The sequence below is a fragment of the Schistocerca gregaria genome, chromosome 5 (assembly GCF_023897955.1).
Source record: "Schistocerca gregaria isolate iqSchGreg1 chromosome 5, iqSchGreg1.2, whole genome shotgun sequence".
NCBI classification, from domain to species: Eukaryota; Metazoa; Arthropoda; class Insecta; order Orthoptera; family Acrididae; genus Schistocerca; species Schistocerca gregaria.
Genome location: NC_064924.1, coordinates 236,754,469 through 236,771,953, shown reverse-complemented (window position 1 = coordinate 236,771,953; position 17,485 = coordinate 236,754,469). Strand labels below are relative to the sequence as shown.

At 38.3% G+C, this 17,485-nt stretch overlaps 1 protein-coding gene across 2 annotated transcripts in view; it reads left to right on the top strand.

Moving 5' to 3' along the window:
* Positions 1–17,485, top strand: part of LOC126272312 (myosin-11) — a 256,577-nt gene that overhangs the window by 108,322 nt on the left and 130,770 nt on the right. For both annotated transcript variants that reach the window (XM_049975092.1, XM_049975093.1), the window contains exons 10-11: positions 166–3,354; positions 4,070–4,132. In XM_049975092.1, the coding sequence (XP_049831049.1) occupies positions 166–3,354; positions 4,070–4,132 (3,252 nt within the window). The remainder of the gene's footprint in view (positions 1–165; positions 3,355–4,069; positions 4,133–17,485) is intronic.

Below are 17,485 nucleotides of genomic sequence, written 5' to 3'. Positions count from 1 at the left end.
TGTCGAGTTTTGTTATCATAAATTTTAAAATATTTAATATTTCAAAGCATGTCAGTGTTTGAATGTTAGTCCATACAGATTATTGATTTTTTAAGTAGCCACCCTGTGAACTAAAAAGTAGAACATCAGTTTGTGAAGTGACTAATAAATCAATTTCTTTTTTAGATTGCTCTACAAGGTGATCTGCAAGAAGAACTGCAGCAAGTAAAAGCAAAATTAGATTCGCTTCAAAAGGAAATAGAATGTTTATCTCTACAGAATAGTTTGCTGGAAAAAGAGAAGTGTGGTCTGAATGAACGAGTAGTGGAAATAGATGCTCTATTACACAGCAAATGTGAAGAGAGGGATGAAATTTTAAAACAACATCAAGCTGATAAGCAAAAACTTAAAGCTCTAACAGAGGAACTTGATGAATCTTTAAGGACAGCAGAAAAGCTCAGATTGTCTTTAGATAATGCTGTGACAGATAAATGCTGTCTGACAAGTGAAAATGAATTACTTATGAATGAAATGAATGAAGTTAAAAAGAGGCTTTCAGATGAGCAAGCAGAAAGAATGGCACTTTCTCATGAATTGAATGTGTCCAAGTCATCAGTGTTGAAACTTGAAACCGATTTAAAAACTTCAAATCATAAAATTGGAGAGCTAGAAAAGCTAAAAGATGATCTGTCAGTTCAGTGCAAGAATTACGAAACACAAAATGAAACACTTACTTTGAAACTGACAGAAATTCAGTGTAGGGTGCATGTGCTGGAGGAAGAGCGAGATTCTTCATTTAGAAAACTGGAAACTGAAAAGGCTGTTGTGAAAGAACTAAATGAAGCTGCTAACTCTTTGAGAGCAGAGATCCTGGAGCTAAAAGCAATTAATCAGGAGTTATCATTACAAGAGAAACAGCTGAAATTTGATAATAATACCCTTCTTGAAAATGCAAAGATGGCAGAAAACAGGTTACTGGGCTTAGAAGAGCAGAAAAGTGAATTATGGTCACAACTTGAGAGAGCTAATATCGATCTTGTGAATCTGAAAAACAATAGCAAAATCCAAAATGAGGTATATCAGCAGAAGAACCAAATTTTAGAACAAGAAATAGAACAACTGTCGAGTAAAACTCTGTCACTCGAGTCGCAGATCACAACCCTTGAGAAGCATAAGCAGCATCTCACACAGAAATTTGATACTGTGGAAATTGAACTTAATAAGGAAAAACAGAACAACATAGAATTGCTTGAGGAAAAATCAAAGATTCTAAAGGAAACTCAAGAAAACATCACAAAGGCACATAATAAAGTTGTTGAAATACAGGCTTCATTCAACAATGAACTAACAAGAGTCACACAGGAGAGAGACAGTTTCAAATTAGACCTCTGTCAGGCACAGGAGGAAATTCAATCATTGGAAAACAATGTTCAAAAAACTTCAGGAACTCTAAATATTTTCCAAAATGAGTTACACCAAGTTTTATGTGAATTTAAACATGTTGTAAGTAATTTTGTTGATGTCCGTGAAAAGTTAGCTGAATGTGGATCATTGCAGGAAGAAACCTTTGACAAATTGTTTGCAATAAATCTTCAAGATATGGGTGACATTGATGACAAATTGACAAAGTCTGAATGTGATTCCACTGGTGGCAATGACTGTACCATCATTGCAGAGTCAAACAACATGAAAAATTTAAAATTATTTAATGCCACACTTAATGTGTTCTATGAATTTGTACTTGCTATTTGTTCAAAGTACAAATTTCTTCAAACTGAAATAATTAAATTTCAGGCAGATAATAATGAAATGAAAAAACTAAATGAAGTTATAGCTAAACAGAATCATACTCTCATGGCAGATAATACTTCCCTTCACAGTGAGGTACAGGCCTACAAAATAAAAGAAGAAATAAGTAAGAAGTTGGATATGGAAGTAAAACAGTTATCAGATACTGTTAACACATTGGAGAAAGAAAATTGTTTATTGTTAGAGAGTAGTAATAAACAAAAAATTGAGATAGAAACATTAAATGCTCAAATCCAGCCACTTCTTGCCAAGAACTTGAGTATGAAAGATGAAGTAAAAGAACTAATCAGCCAAAATAAGCAAATGAAGGAATGTTTAGCAGAGGCACGATCATCCTCCTTGAAACTGGGAGAAGTATGTTGGAAACTGATATCTAGGAAGCTTGAAGCTGATGTGATGTTTGAGAAAGTTTTTGTAGCTAAACATCAGTTATCAGAAAAATTGACTGATGCCAGAAGGTGTCTGAATATTGTTGAAGCTACATATGGCAAAAAAATATCTGCTCTGTCATTGACAGATAACATTAGAGCATCAAAATTGGAAAATGAAGCAAAATTATCATGTGTTGAGAAGGAATTTTATACCTTGACTAAGGAAGCTCTGAGTGCTTTGCATATGTGCCTGGATCAAACTAAGAAAAATGTTGATCAGTATGAAATTATTTTTAAAAAAATAAGTAAGATGAAATTTATGAAAACATCTGAAGATGCACCAAGCTGTGTCACTGACTTGTCTTCTATGGAGAATGCTCTTAGTGATAAATGTGAAGAATCTAGTTCCACAGATTCCTTTGACTTCATAACATTGACTGAATTAACATTAAAGTCTATAGAAAGTCGAATTTGTGGTATGTTGTCTCAGATGGAATTAGTTCTAGAGAGCTGTAGGTCCTTGGAAACAAAATGTAATGAAACATTTGATGTGAAACCAGACAGTCTAACTAGCAGTAGCAGTCTTAATTTATTAAACTCTAAGACAAGCCCTTGCAGTGGCCGTGATCTGTCTTCTGAAGATGATGGCTGGAACCCAGAAGACTCACTTGAACCAAAGAATTCCCATCATGATGAGATGGATAAGCAGCATTGTTTCGATACTGCAGCACGAAAGGAAGACTTGGAAAAGACACTCTCAGTGTACAAAGTTAAAACTCAACAACTTAATGAAGAGCTCTTGTCTGTCAAGTTGTCTTTGAGTGTAAGCGAGAGTGAAAAATCAGAATTTCAGAAACAGCTAATGGAAGTAAGTAATGAAAATGAGAGACTGCGGAAGGAGAATGCAGCACTTTCAACTTTGAACTCTAAGCTAGAAGACAAACTGAAAGAAATGGAGCAGAATTTTAAGATAAGAGGAGAGAATTACACGCACCATCTTAGTACAAGCTATGCAACATTAAAATCAGAACATTCTGCTACAAAAGCAAAGCTTTCTGAGAAAGAAAATGAAGTCCTGGAACAGAAGAAACTGAATATAAAGTTGAACAACCAGTTCCAGAAGGAAATGCAGATAAAACTGGCAGAAATTCGTGAAGAATATGAACAAAAGCTAGAAAATTTAAAGTCAAAGATGGTGAGTATATCAAAAGTTAATTGAATGTTTTCTCATGGTGTTCTCTCTCTCTCCCACTGTCCACCCATCTCCATAAGAGATTCTCTTGTTCCTGACTGTAGCGTGAGGTAAAACAATGTTGGGCTTGTTTTTGGTGTGTTCATGCACTGCAAATTTTGAAGCTAAAATGTAATCACTCTTTAGAGGCTCTTGATAGGGATTTGTGTTCATTTTCTAGTCCAATACCCATAGCATTGAACTTCTTGTGTGTTTTTTGGTTTCTCTCTCTTCATCTAGTTACAATATTACATTAGAACTTCACATGTACCAAATGACGAAATTATTTATCAAGATGTTAATTCTGTGAGATATTTCAAATTTTAATATAAACACATTTATATTAACAGAATGTTCCATCTGTTCTTGGTAGAACAACATTATAATAATAAATGAAAAGCACCAGTTTGCATTTGTTCATTAGAACAAAAGCAAACTGGTGCTTTTCATTTATTATTAAACACATTTAGTTTTTCTACACAAAATTATTATTGTTGCAGTGGATTGCTATGAAAGGTAATAAATGAATTTGGCAGACATGTAACTTTGTGCACTTTTTTCTGTTCAAGAAATTAAATATTTCACTGTCAGCATAGAAATAGTGTAGTTTCGAATGAATTATGATTGTCTGAATGCTAACAGAAGCTTTGCATTAAAAAAATGTACTGTTGTTTTCCAGAGGGTAGCGTACCAGGAGGAGGTGGGGAAAATAAGAGAAAAACTTACAGCTGCTGAAGAAAAGGCGAGTACACATTTAATAACAGTAGTGCTCTATATAGTGTAAGAGTTTTCTTCCTCCTTTTAGTTGCTTGTATAAATTTGGAAGTAAGGAAAGTTTCTTACCAAAGAGGTGTCTTTTATTGGAAATGGTTTTCTGTAACTAAAGTAAAAACTTGAGAATCAGAAAGCAAGAAACAACTAAACTGCAATTCGTCCCAAGTAGATGGCTACCTCAGGTATTGATACAAATGAAAAACAGTTCAGGTGTGTCTGACCTAAATGCAATCAAAGCAGTGATTTGAAGAATACACACACACACACACACACACACACACACACACACACACACACACACACACACACACCACAGTTCACTTTTGGAATTTAAAATTTTACTCAAAACTTGGGTGTACATTTGACCTTGTTATGAAGAAAACTATGAACTTTGTGAGCATGATGATTTTATAAAAATGCTGTATTTTGTAGATTTTGGAGATGCTGGATTTAATTATAACTATCCAACCAATTTTGATGATTAAGATTGTCTAAAATTAATAGGAAGATCTCTTGTTTCCAAACCTAGTCATTGGAGAATGATCCTGTATTTAGAAAGTGAACCACAGAGGACCCAAAACAAACAATGGAATCAAATTTTTGGAGGGTTAAGGGGCAAACTGATCATTGGCTGTCCTAGTTTAAAGATGGTTTTCCTAAATGATACAATGTGGAAGATAAGTTTCTGTATACCCAACCAAACTGACAATGTTTTTCCTGCACAGTGTTTGAGGAATGACTCGTTTCTGTGAAGTGCATTTTAGAAACATTTGTTCCATAGATTTAGAGCTTGAGGTAATACGGTCACCACCTCCTCCTCCTCCTCCTCCTCCAATAGATATACACAAGGGTTCAGGATCAGCAACTAATTCAGGTAAGACACTGAATTTTGCAGATGTTGATGCACCTATAGTGTGCACAATGCAATATTGCCAGTTACTGCAGTATGACAGCTGACTGCACATTTGGATACACAGTGTTTCACATGCAATTGAACCTGGTTCATACATAACTCTGTTCTGTGTAGATCTCATTTATAAGTAAAGTTTTGTCGGTCCAACAAAATATAATTTAAAAATGTGTTAATTAAACTGTAACAATATTATGAGAAGGAAAGTTATTACTCACCATATAGTGGAGATGCTGAGTCACAGATAGGCACAGCAAAAGCACTCTCACAGTTATAGCTTTCAACCATTAAACACACTCATGCAACACACACACACACACACACACACACACACACACACACACACACACACACACACACCACTGCAGTCTGTGGTTTGAGTTGCCTGAGACTGCAGTCATGTATGTGAGTTGCATTTGTGTGAGAGTGCGCGTATGTGTGTCTGTTGTTGACGAAGGCCTTAATGGATGAAAGCTATAATTGTGAGAGTCTCTTTGTTGTTTACCTGCAACTCAGCACCTCTGCTATATGGTGAGTAGCAACGTACCTTCTCATAATATTGTTACATTCCATCTTGGATTTTCCATTGTTTGATTAATTAAACTTTACATATATTTGATGTGTCTTTACGTCATTCACTGTTATATGTAACAATTTCTGGTGAAATAAATTGATTTTTGTGTAATTGTAATGAACATTGTTGTTTGAAAAGAAGCCCTCTGATATTTTCCTTACCTTTGTTGACATATGCAAATAAGCGAGCAGATGGAGACAAGGGACAGAGAAACAGTTAACTAGAGTGGGTGTCATGGAAACATACACTTCTGGCACTGGTGTTTTCAGTATGAGAATCTCTTTCGTAGTAACAGTCAAGAAGTTAAAAGTTGCAAGCAGATATTTATTTTTCAACAGTGGTTCTAACATTGTCGCTTTTGATCAGCCATGGAGAACATAAAAAGGAAGAGGTACATAATAGATCAGGAAGTAAAATTCATATGAGAAGTGCATACTAATCCACACAAAACAAAATATGAAATTGCTTCAGGCTTACAAATTGCCTATACAACACTATGTACAGTCATCAGCTAAAGAAACCACATTTTGAATGAGTTTTTAAAATTAGATGCAAAATCAACAAAATGCAGCCATCAGCAAGAAGGGAATTATGTAGATTTGGAAAAGGTGTTTTTTACATGGTTCCAGCAAAAAATGCACTGTAGCTCCACCAATCAGTGGTGCCACACTAAAAGCAATGGCGATTGGATTTAGCTAGAAGTAGAAACATCACTGCTGATTTCAAGGCTTCATCCATGTTGATTACAAGGGTTTAAAGATCATCATGGAATCACAGGGAGAACAAATTCTGGTGAATTGAAACTATGGACAGTGTCACAGTGAAACACTGGATTGATTAGGTTCTGCTGTGTATCTTAAGGGATTATCAGCTTTAAAGCATTTAATACTGTGAGGAGACTGGTCTATTATACAGTCTACTTCCTAGTAAAACATTAGCTGAAGGGAGTGACTCATGCCACGGAGGGAAGAAAACTAAATTCGCACGATCCTACTTCTCCCCATGAAAACAAATGGATCCGACTACCTTCCCCCCCTCCCGTGGGATAGAAAAATGTATAGGGATCTGAGATGTTGCTGACATGTGAAGATGAAACCTACGGAATACAAATTCAATAAAAGTTCTTGGATGACTATGATTTTAATGAAACAATGGTTAAAAAAACTGGACATTATAATGAAAAAGAGGAGCAGCCTTTGTCTCCAGGATCAATGTGCAGCACATCCACACCGAGTAGTTTTGGAAAATGATAGTGGAATTTTTCCTTCCAAATTGTACTAGTGTACTAAAAATAGAAAAAGCTGCTTGATTTGGGCATTGGTGCAAATTTCAAAGCGCATTATAGAAGAAAGCTGGTTCAACTTTTAATAGCACTGACTGATGCAAAAAATGAAAACCTCTCTATTAACTTGCTACAAGCCATCTGGAAGAGACTGCCAGCAATGACGACGATGACGACGCTTGTGATGGTGAAGTCATTTCTGTAATGAGCTAACTGTGCTGAATGGTGCAGGTTTCGACAGTTTTGTACATTTTGATGATAATCTCATGTTATGTGAGAACTACAGGGCAAGGATATTATTGCTGATGGGTTCCAACAATATGGTGGTGATCAAGGAACTGTACCAGCTTCAACTGACAATAATGGCAGTGGAGGTGATGACTTAAATCTTGAAACACCTGAACTGAGTTAAGTGTTATGTGCAGTTGATGTGTGCAAGCGTTACATCACTACCAAAATTTGTGAAAAATCTCTGAATTCATTAACAAATTTGAAAAACAAGGTTCATACATGTAATGCATGAAAATTGAAAAATTCCAAATTATGTGATTTCTTTAAAGCAAAATCAAGTTCAAAATAATGTACTTTCTCTTTAATACTGTGTCTTTGTTATTTGTACAGTGCAAAGAGCCAAATTACAATACAGTATCTACTGATGAAATCTTCTCGGTCTTCCAGCTGGGTAGCTGCGTCAAAAATCCGTGATGTTTTGATGAGTGTCATTCTCATAATTTTCGGGGAAAGATGAGACTTCACCAGAAGTTGATGGGAATGACCCTCGTCGAAACGTCACAGATTTTCGACCCAGCTACCCGGATGGAAGCCCGAGAAGATTTCATCAGCAGTATACACCGGGAAAGCCTGTGTTCACATAAAAATACAGTATCTAATTTCTCCAAAGCAGGACCAAATAATATTTTCTCTTGTAATACTCCAGTTTCTCTATTTTTGTCATTTGTGAAGTTTACTTAAGTAATTCTGAGTTACAAGTAATCTTTTCTCTTCCACTTGATATACGTATAAATCAGGTTCAGCTGTATTGTCCGTAATCAATATTTTAATGATCAATGTTTTTTCTTTTTTTTCTTAAACAATCACAATTTGTTTTATTAGTTAAACAAGTATTTGCTCTGCTCATATCGAGCATCCACATTCATTGAATGTATTTAAAGCATTTTTGAGCTGTAAAAATGTATGACTATAAGGAAGTCATAAACAGGTTGTTCAGTAAGCTACAAATAACTAATATTTTATTGTACAACATACTAACAATATCTGCAGCATTATTATTAACTAATCACATTATCTATTTACATGGAACAAAATTACTCTTAGGGAGAAAACTGTATTATTTTAGGTCCAGAGATGAATATTTGGCTATTAATAATTTATAAGGCTGCTGCAGACAGTCAAGCAAACAGTCATAAACATCAGTAATCAATGCTTGCATGGTTCACAATATGAAATCCATTCTTTCGTCTTAGAACTCTGACGTAGGTGACTTGCACTTGTGAAGATGTATAATAAAAAGTTTCCACAATTGGATTCTTCCCTCTTTCTTTGTGTTTGACTGCCAATTTTCTGTGTCACATGTAAGCTGCCTGTGCAGATGTTGAGATACTTCCTATTACTTCATGTGCAAGTCTCTGTGTCACATGTAAGCTGCCTGTGCAGATGTTGAGATACTTCCTATTACTTCATGTGCAAGTCTCTCAGCATATGGTATTCTAAATGTATTATTGTTCTTCACAGTATAACCTCGCCAGAGACCATACTAGCTTAATTGGATCATATTGACAAAGATGGTTATAAAACAACACTCTGTCCCTGCTGCTTAAATTTTGTGCTCGCTGATTTGATTTAATCTGTTGCTCCCACAGAAACCAATTTCGTTGCGTAGCTACTTTCTGTCATCCTAGTAAAACCAGCCAATATCCTCGAGAACACTCTTCACTCTAGGTTTTTGTTAGTCAGTCTCTTCAGGTATTAGTGACCCAATTATTTCCCCCCCATCCCCCACCCCCCACCCCCAAAATCAAGTGCTTTGCATTGGAAGATATAGTACAGCTTCATCCCTCACAACCCATAATGTGCACTTACGAGCTGCTTTGTGTGTGTGTGTGTGTGTGTGTGTGTGTGTGTGTGTGTGTGTGTGTGTGTGTGTGTGTGTGTGTGTGTGTCCGTGTGTGTGTGTGTGTCCTAAAGTTCCAGTGACCAGTCATTAAATCTACCATGAGTTTAATTTGCATTCTGTTAAAGCCAAAGATTGCTTTCTCTTGAATTTTAGTCCAATAATCTATGTGCTGCCTCTTATCCATCTACATAGTTCATATTTTACCTCACCCTGGTGATTATTAAGACAGGTTCAGATCCAACAAATAGTCATTGCCCCTGCCGTGGCAGCTTATCTGCTTGGTCATTGTCACCAATTCCTAAGTGAGCAGGGACCCACATTAAGTTTGCCATGTGGCGTTCCCCTAGCCTCATATGAGATCCATGGCATTCTGCTACAATATTTGATCTTCCTGCTGGTGGTGATAGAGATTTCAGACCTACTTGGCTGTCTGAATCAGTGTAGATGCTTCAGGCCTTGTAGTTCCTATGTAGAGTCTCACCCAAGGAAGCTCTGATTGCAAATATCCTAACCTAAAATATCATAGCCAGCTTCCACAGAGTGGACTCTCTAGTCTAGACTGTACCTCATATGCACTGGCACCAGTACCTTTCTCTGTTTTTGACCCATCAATAAACCAGACTGTCTCATGAAAGGTACCATTGTGAACTTTTCCACTGTTTCCTACTTCCAGATGTTCCTCTGGAAGATTTGTTGAAACAACTGGAAGCTATTGTATAGTCATCCGGCATTTCCCTGACCATTCCTATGTTTACTGCATTTATTATATTAGTGTGGGATTCTGGATATCCTAAACATATCTAGTTTTCAACCTGTAGGTCCCAGTTGCTATTCCATAGTAACTGAAAGATATAATGGGGGCATGTGCAGCATGGTCTGCATACCAGCACAATGTGTGCTGCAAATTCTGCCTATTATGGCTAGGTAGGCCAATATGCACCTTTCAAAGCTCCTTCACAGCCTCAGTTTGTGAGACACTAGTCTACCATACTACAGCTCCTTAAACTATCATTGACGTCATCACAGAGGTGTACATCCAGTACACTCTGCTGGGCCTTGGACCCCAGTTTTTACCACACACCCTACTAGTGCACGAGAGCACCTTTTGCCTTGCAACTTATATATTCTGCATGTTGAGGAGTCCATAATAAGTTTTGCATCCACTGTTACATCTAGGTGCTTCCCTATTCCATTTCTAGTGGCAAATTTTATCGAAGAGCTTAAGATTCAAATATACGTCCTTGTGACTGGTATGACAACAGTTTTCCTGGAACTGACCTTTAGATCCTGTTTCTTGCATCAGTTCTGCCAATGTTCAGCGTGCATTGTGCCATTGTTCTAATGGTACTAGCAAATTTACCAAGTGTTACTATCACTTTATCATCTGTGCATCCTTGCTAAAAGTAACCTATAACGCCTTAAAGAGTTCATAGACTACTAGGTTCCACAGTAGAGGGGATAAAACCCCACCTGGTACACCCTCTAGTGATGTTGACCACCATTCTATTCTACTTTTCGTCTACTTGGAATGGTCTATATCCAGCTACATGTAGTGGTCTTAATGTCATACTATTTTTCAGCTGTAGCCATGGATTCAAAAGTTGTATTTCTAAAAGCACTTCCAGTATCCAGAAAGATGCAGGAGCACTTTCCTGAAAGGGCAGAGCTTTTTCTACCTTCCCAGCAAGTTAGAGAAGTGCTGCTTTGCAGAGTTGATGTTGTCTTGGTCTTTGTGTAGGTGAAACTCAATTAACTTCTTTTCCCTAGCTTGCACATTAGCCAATTTTCTAATGTCTTTAAAAGAAAAGGCAGATTGATTGATCTCACATCCTACTTGTAGTCGAGCCAGAAAAATTCCATCTGGATATATTGATTTGAACTGTTGAAATGTTCTAACCACCCACTGGATTTTCTTAAAGTCATCACATTCTATGGCAGATTCCCAGTTCTCCTGCTAGTTACCTGTAAAGCAGTACCTCACAGGGAACAAATCTTGGTCTGTATCATCTGCCAGAGACCATTGAGGGAAATCAGTATTGAGCACATCCAACACCTCATGCACAGTCCTTGTATATCTGCCATCCTCTCTCTTTGATACACATAATTGTGTCCCTGGGAAAGTCTCATCACTTTTACTCCAATCTGTGATGGTGCTGTGAGACATTCTGTTAGAGCACAACAACACAATAATTTATACCTGTTTCGTATTTGTAGTTAGAGCTTTCTTCAGTTGCACAGAGTGGAAGCGCACATTGTCCATGACAGTAATCAAATGTTTAGGTGGATACAGCAACATGTCCTTTAAACCACTGCTTGAGAACACTGAATTACTATTGACACTTCAAAATAATCTTACTCTGGGAGAATAGAACTGGTATTAATTTATCTACATGAATCACTGTAAGTACATTACTTTTGCAAACTGCATGATTTTGATTGAAGTAAGTTTAATCTATGTAATAAAATTGAGATAGCCAGTTTGTTTTCATAAGTAATGAAAGTGATCAAAATGTTCAGCTGCAATGACTCTACATTCTGTAAGTAATTTCCTTGTGTCATTTGTTTTCTGATATGTGGTACCCATGTTGGTCAGTATTGGCTAGTTGCTTCCTTGAAAATTTTGTCTTTTTTGTATCCTAAACTAACTTTTTCAGCTGGATGTTCATATTTTGCTTACCTGGTGAATTATGAAGTGTAAAATGGTTTTTGAAAAATTTTCTAGGTCATCCACTTGTTTCTTGCAGTTGTTACTTGCTACTTGCCAGGTGGCTTAAAAACTGCTGAGCCACAGCCTTGAATAAATAAATTATCTCTGCTAGGTATTCTCTGCACTGTCGTTAAACCATCCCTACAAGCATCTTCTGATTTCCCCAGGCATTATAGTGGTGTGCTTGTAAGAAGGTGACAGTGTGATGCATTCTGCGCGCGCGCACACACGCACACACACACGCACACACGCACGCACACACACACACACACACAGAGAGAGAGAGAGAGAGAGAGAGAGAGAGAGAGAGAGAGAGAGAGAGAGAGAGAGAGAGAGAGAGAGAGATGGAAAAGGCTTTGTCGTGCCTCTATTGTGCTCTCTGTCTGCCCCACACTTAAAGATACAACCATTGCCTGCCCTGGTAACTGGAAATGCAGAGGTGAAAGTTGTGTGCAGTCACTGCGGCTACTTTTTGACTCTGCTTATCAGAATTTATACAGCCAGAAAACTTATCACCATTGCTTCTTATTTTAGTAGTTACCGTCTTTGCTTTATGCCACCGAAGATGAATTGTGTAGTGGCTAAGTAACATCATCGTACCTAAACTAAAATGAAAATCAATGCTAAATGTTCTGCACACACCGTTATGTGTACGCTACAGGCAGATGATGCTGAATGACTATTGACTGGCGTGTCATGTGCTGCGCTGCTGCTTACCATTGTGCATCTTCCCACCACCCTCCTCCTTAGGTGTACACCACAGTTGCAGGATTAGCAACCTGCATCTTGTGCCAGCTTGACTCTGGTGGAAGGCAGTCTTTTAAAATACCGAACTCTCTTCCTTTCACTTGTCTGTGCAGTACTTGGTGATTGCTTCTTATTACTCATAAAGAATGCAAGGAGAACAAAATAGTCCCATTCACTATGTAATCTAATCTTAAGCACCTCTTATAGGATTGTAGAATCAAACATAGTTGTAGAACCCTGATGGTGGAAGCAACACATTTTAGTATCAAAGCTGAAAACTCCCCATGCACGCTGTGGAGTAACTGCTCATAGTGTCTGGGGCACAGGGACTCAAGCAAGGTTACAATCCCAGGTATCTGTTCGCTGTGGCACCTATTTGGAGAGACCCATGTCAGAGTGAGTGATGCTATGGTGATTAATCCATATGGAAGAGGGTCAAACATTATCATGCTGACGTCCACAAGACCCCAGCAACCTCATTGAAGAGAATAGATTGTTTGGATTAAAACATATAACCCAAAGACTTTACTTTCTCTGGCTGCACCAAAGAGGAAAATAGATTCAAAAAATACTGTGAAAAATGCATGGAATTAATTGTAATTACTAAGCTGGAAGCAGCTCCTTCCTGAGGGTGCCCACCATCTGCCCCCTCCCCACTGAGCCACAGGCTTTGCTCTCCTGTAAGAGGAGGTCAGTACCTTTCTGATCACTACAACTCCTCACGAGAGGTAAAGAGTGGATGCTGGAGATCGTATCTTGAATTTCAAGGTAGCCATATTCCTGGGTTAAGCCAGTTAAGAGTCCCGGTGGTGGAAAAAAACTGCCAGTATTTGTCCAGCAAGGGAATGAGTGGTGGTGGCGGCATAAAGTTCCTGATTTTCCAGACTTTGTGCCAGTGTCCTGGTGTAAATGCCAAACTACTCCGCAGTGTCTCGTGAAGTGAGGACATGTGACACCATTGACAGTGATCCGTCCTTTGGATGGAGATGTTAAGCTTGACAGCCATGTTTGTGCTTTCATGAGTAGTAGACTATAGGCCATCATTGGGTTTCACCATCTCCCTTCTGTTATTGTCATCATTATTGTCAGCATATCTTTAGTGGATGGCGGCCAGCTAAACAAATATAATTTTCAGTTCCTCCATCAGGCTTGTTGTCATTGAGCAATAGTATATTCTGCTTGGTCTTTTCCTGCTGTACATTGCAGCATGTTGCTGCAGTGTTTTGGAACTAAAACTCATCACTCTAATTCTGCAAGTATGTTTTTAACAATTTTTTGCTTTTGATCTTGTTGGTTTTTCAGTGTTACATAAATACTGTCATCTGTTCCTTTTCTGTGATTTGTGTGTTCCTTGCAGTGCTATTTGTGGATTTCTTACAATTATTTATCTTGCTATAATTGCTTGAAATGTTAGCTGAGTGATTTGATTCAGCATTGGAACCCCCCCCCCCCCCCCCCCCCCCCCCACCCTTTCCTCTTTCCTTCTCAATGTGGCTAGGCTACATATGGCGGGGTACCGTCTGGCAGTTGGGTGGGGAGGGGGTGAGATTGCAGTATTCACATTGCTGCCTGGGAATTCTGAAATCATCTTGCATGCTGGATAGTGTTGGGCATGCTCTCATCGTATTGCCACTAACCTGAGAAGGCATACCTCATCCCTATTGACCAGATTCTCTCGAATCCTTATTCATGAGAATGTGTCAATTGGAACAAATGATACTAACAGTGTGTGTGACATTGAACTCTTGTGTTACCAGCAGTATGACGAGCATCTACAGCTCTGTCCAGCACACAAGATGCATTCAGAAAGCCCAGTCAGAGATGTGAACAACGTACCCATTACCTCCAACACCGCAACGTCAGCCCTCTCCCTACCCACCTGCTTGACAGCATCCAGATCCCTGTACACACTCTGCTGGCATAAATATGAAGATTTCCAGAATACCCAAACACTTCACATGGTGGTGGTGGTGGTGGTGGTGGTGGTGATGGTGATGATAACACACTCCAAAATGTGGCTTATTTTTCTTGTACTCCAGAAGAGCCTACTTTCATTGAGTTTAACTACATTCGCAACCGGTTATATACTACGTGATCAAAAGTATCCGGACACCTAGCTTAAAATGGCTTAAAAGTTCGTGGCGCCGTCCATCAGTAATGCTAGAGTTCAGTATGGTGTTGACCCACTCCGGCAGGCATACATTCAATCAGATGTTGGAAGGTTTCTTGGGAATGGTAACCCATTCTTCACAGAGTACTGCACTGAGGAGAGGTATTGATGTCAGTCAGTGAGACCTGGCATGAAGTCTGAGTTCCAAAACATCCCAAAGGTGTTCTGCTGGATTCAGGTCAGGACTCTTTGCAGGTCAATCCATTACAGGGATGTTATTGTTGTGTAACCAGTCTGACACAGGCCGTGCTTTAGGAACAGGTGCTCGCTCGTGTTGAAAGGTGCAATCACCATCCCCGAATTGCTCTTCAACAGTGGGAAGCAAGAAGGTGCTTAAAACATCAATGTAGGCTTGTACTGTGATAGTGCCACACAAAACAACAAGGGATACATGCCTCCTCCATGAAAAACACCACTGCCTCTCAATTTTAATTTTGGCACTACACACGCTGGCAGATGAAATTCACCGGGCATTCACCATACCCACATCCTGCCATCAGATCGCTACATTGTTTATCGTGATTCGTCCCTCCACACAACCGTTTTTCCACTGTTCAGTCGTCCAATGTTTACGCTCCTTACACTAAGCAAGGTGTCGTTTGGCATTTACCGACGTGATGTGTGGCTTATGAGCAGCCGCTCGACCATGAAATCCAAGTTTCTCACCCACTGCCTAACTGTCATAGTACTTGCAGTGGATTCTGATGCAGTTTGGAATTCCTGTGTGATGGTCTGGATAGATGTCTTCCTATAACATGTTACGACCCTCTTCAACTGTGGCGGTCTCTTGTCAGTCAACAGACGAGATCGGCCTGTACGCTTTTCTGCTGTATGTGTCCCTTCACATTTCCACTTCACTATCACATCAGAAACATTGGACCAAGGGATGTTTAGAAGTGTGGAAATCTCGCGTACAGATGTATGACACAAGTGCCACCCTATCACCTGATCATGTTTGAAGTCCATAAGCTCCACAGTGCACCCCATTCCGCTCTCTCGCAATGTGTAATGACTACTGAGGTTGCTGGTATGGAGTACCTGGCAGTAGGTGGCAGTACAATGCACCTAATATGAAAAACGTATGTTTTTGGGGGTGTCTGGATACTTTCGATCACATAGTGTATGTGTACCGTGCTTTGTATGGTTAAGGTCTTCATAGTTAATTCTGGTTACAGGTTTGTAATAACTCAGAAAGAAAATAGAAAATCTCTTGCGTTAATGTGTTGAAAAGTCATGTTATGTTTGCCTTTCTTTACCTGGGACCAATGTCCTATGTCAGTGGATTATCAAAAATTTTTAGACTAAGCTTTTTTAAAAGAAAATTTTCATATATTCAGTCAGAGCGTAGTCATGATCTATTTCAATATACTTTTCATTCCATAAATCAAATTAAGATTTTCAAAAAGTAATGTAGATATGCTGTATATCAACATTCTGTGCTTAACTGTATGTTACTACCTTCCAATGCATACCTACTTAGTGTGCGTTACAAATCTATACGTCTCTTCTGAGGAAATGCTGACAATTGACGTAGAAAAACTTCAACATGATATAAAACACAATACATATTACAGATTAACTTGTTTTGTTTTATAACGTTGTAATTTAACAGAAAGAAATTCAGCCTGCGATACTAGGGTGGGGTATTCCTGTGATTGCTGATTGCATTGAAATTTGTCAGTGGTTAGTTAAGCGTATCTGGCTGCTGCTGTGAATATACATCTGACCAAATCTTTTGTTGCTCATGCAGTCAGCATGAAATAGAAAAGAAGAAATTTATACTGTAACCTCCTGCCCTTTATTTCTGTACATGCTTCATTGCAGTAGTACTTGCTTTGTTGCAAATCTGACCAAATGCCCAAAAACAAAAACCACAAAAAAATTAACATTACATAGTACTTTGTTTATAGGTTCATAAGTAATGCACATCTTAATAATACCTAGATCCAACCACGCCTGCATAACTTTTAAATTTACCTCGCTTTTACACTGAAGTTCGCCACTAATTTATTGATTTTCAAATAAATCTTTCATTCTGGGACAGTCGAAAGTGGCCTTCATAGTTGTTCAAATATCATCATCTTCTGTCAACGGACATTATAGACTAAGACTCAACACACTGTTTTGACCACTAATTTAATAGGTAATTATGTATGTCCTTAACATATTAACCAAATAATTACTTCGTGTTGCTTTATGGAAAGCTTTCATAATCATATTTCATCACTTCAACAAAGTGTTAAGATAGTTTTGGCTCACTGCCTGCGACCATTCCATGGAAACCTTGACAACTGCTGTCCCTGGCATGTGATGGATGGTATATCAGGTTGTATATGTCACAGCACAACTGGGAAACGCCCAGGAATTTTGTCATTTGAGATAAACCTGGGACTTCATTGGAATTGTGACTGGTGAGAACAGATATTCTAACAAAGAATTTTACTTTAGCCTGCTACGTAGAATAATAATACAGGAATAAAACATAAACAAGAGAATAACTCCAAAATAAAACTACATTTGCAAAGGTAATGCAAAATTTGTCAAAGACTACACAGTACTCCTAACAACAAACTGCTTTTGATGTGTCTTCTTGTGGGCCTCCTTTTGATGAGTGCGATGTCACACCTGTTTACATTTATCATAGGTTGTGGAAATTATTGTGAATGGTGGTTTGAGAAGCATTTCTTTCATAGTTCTGATATAAATTGAGCTACACTTGAGAATGATCAATGAATTTCTTGAATCGTGGAGTATTAGACTCTCATTCAAAACTTAACGCTGAGGATGAATCACTTAA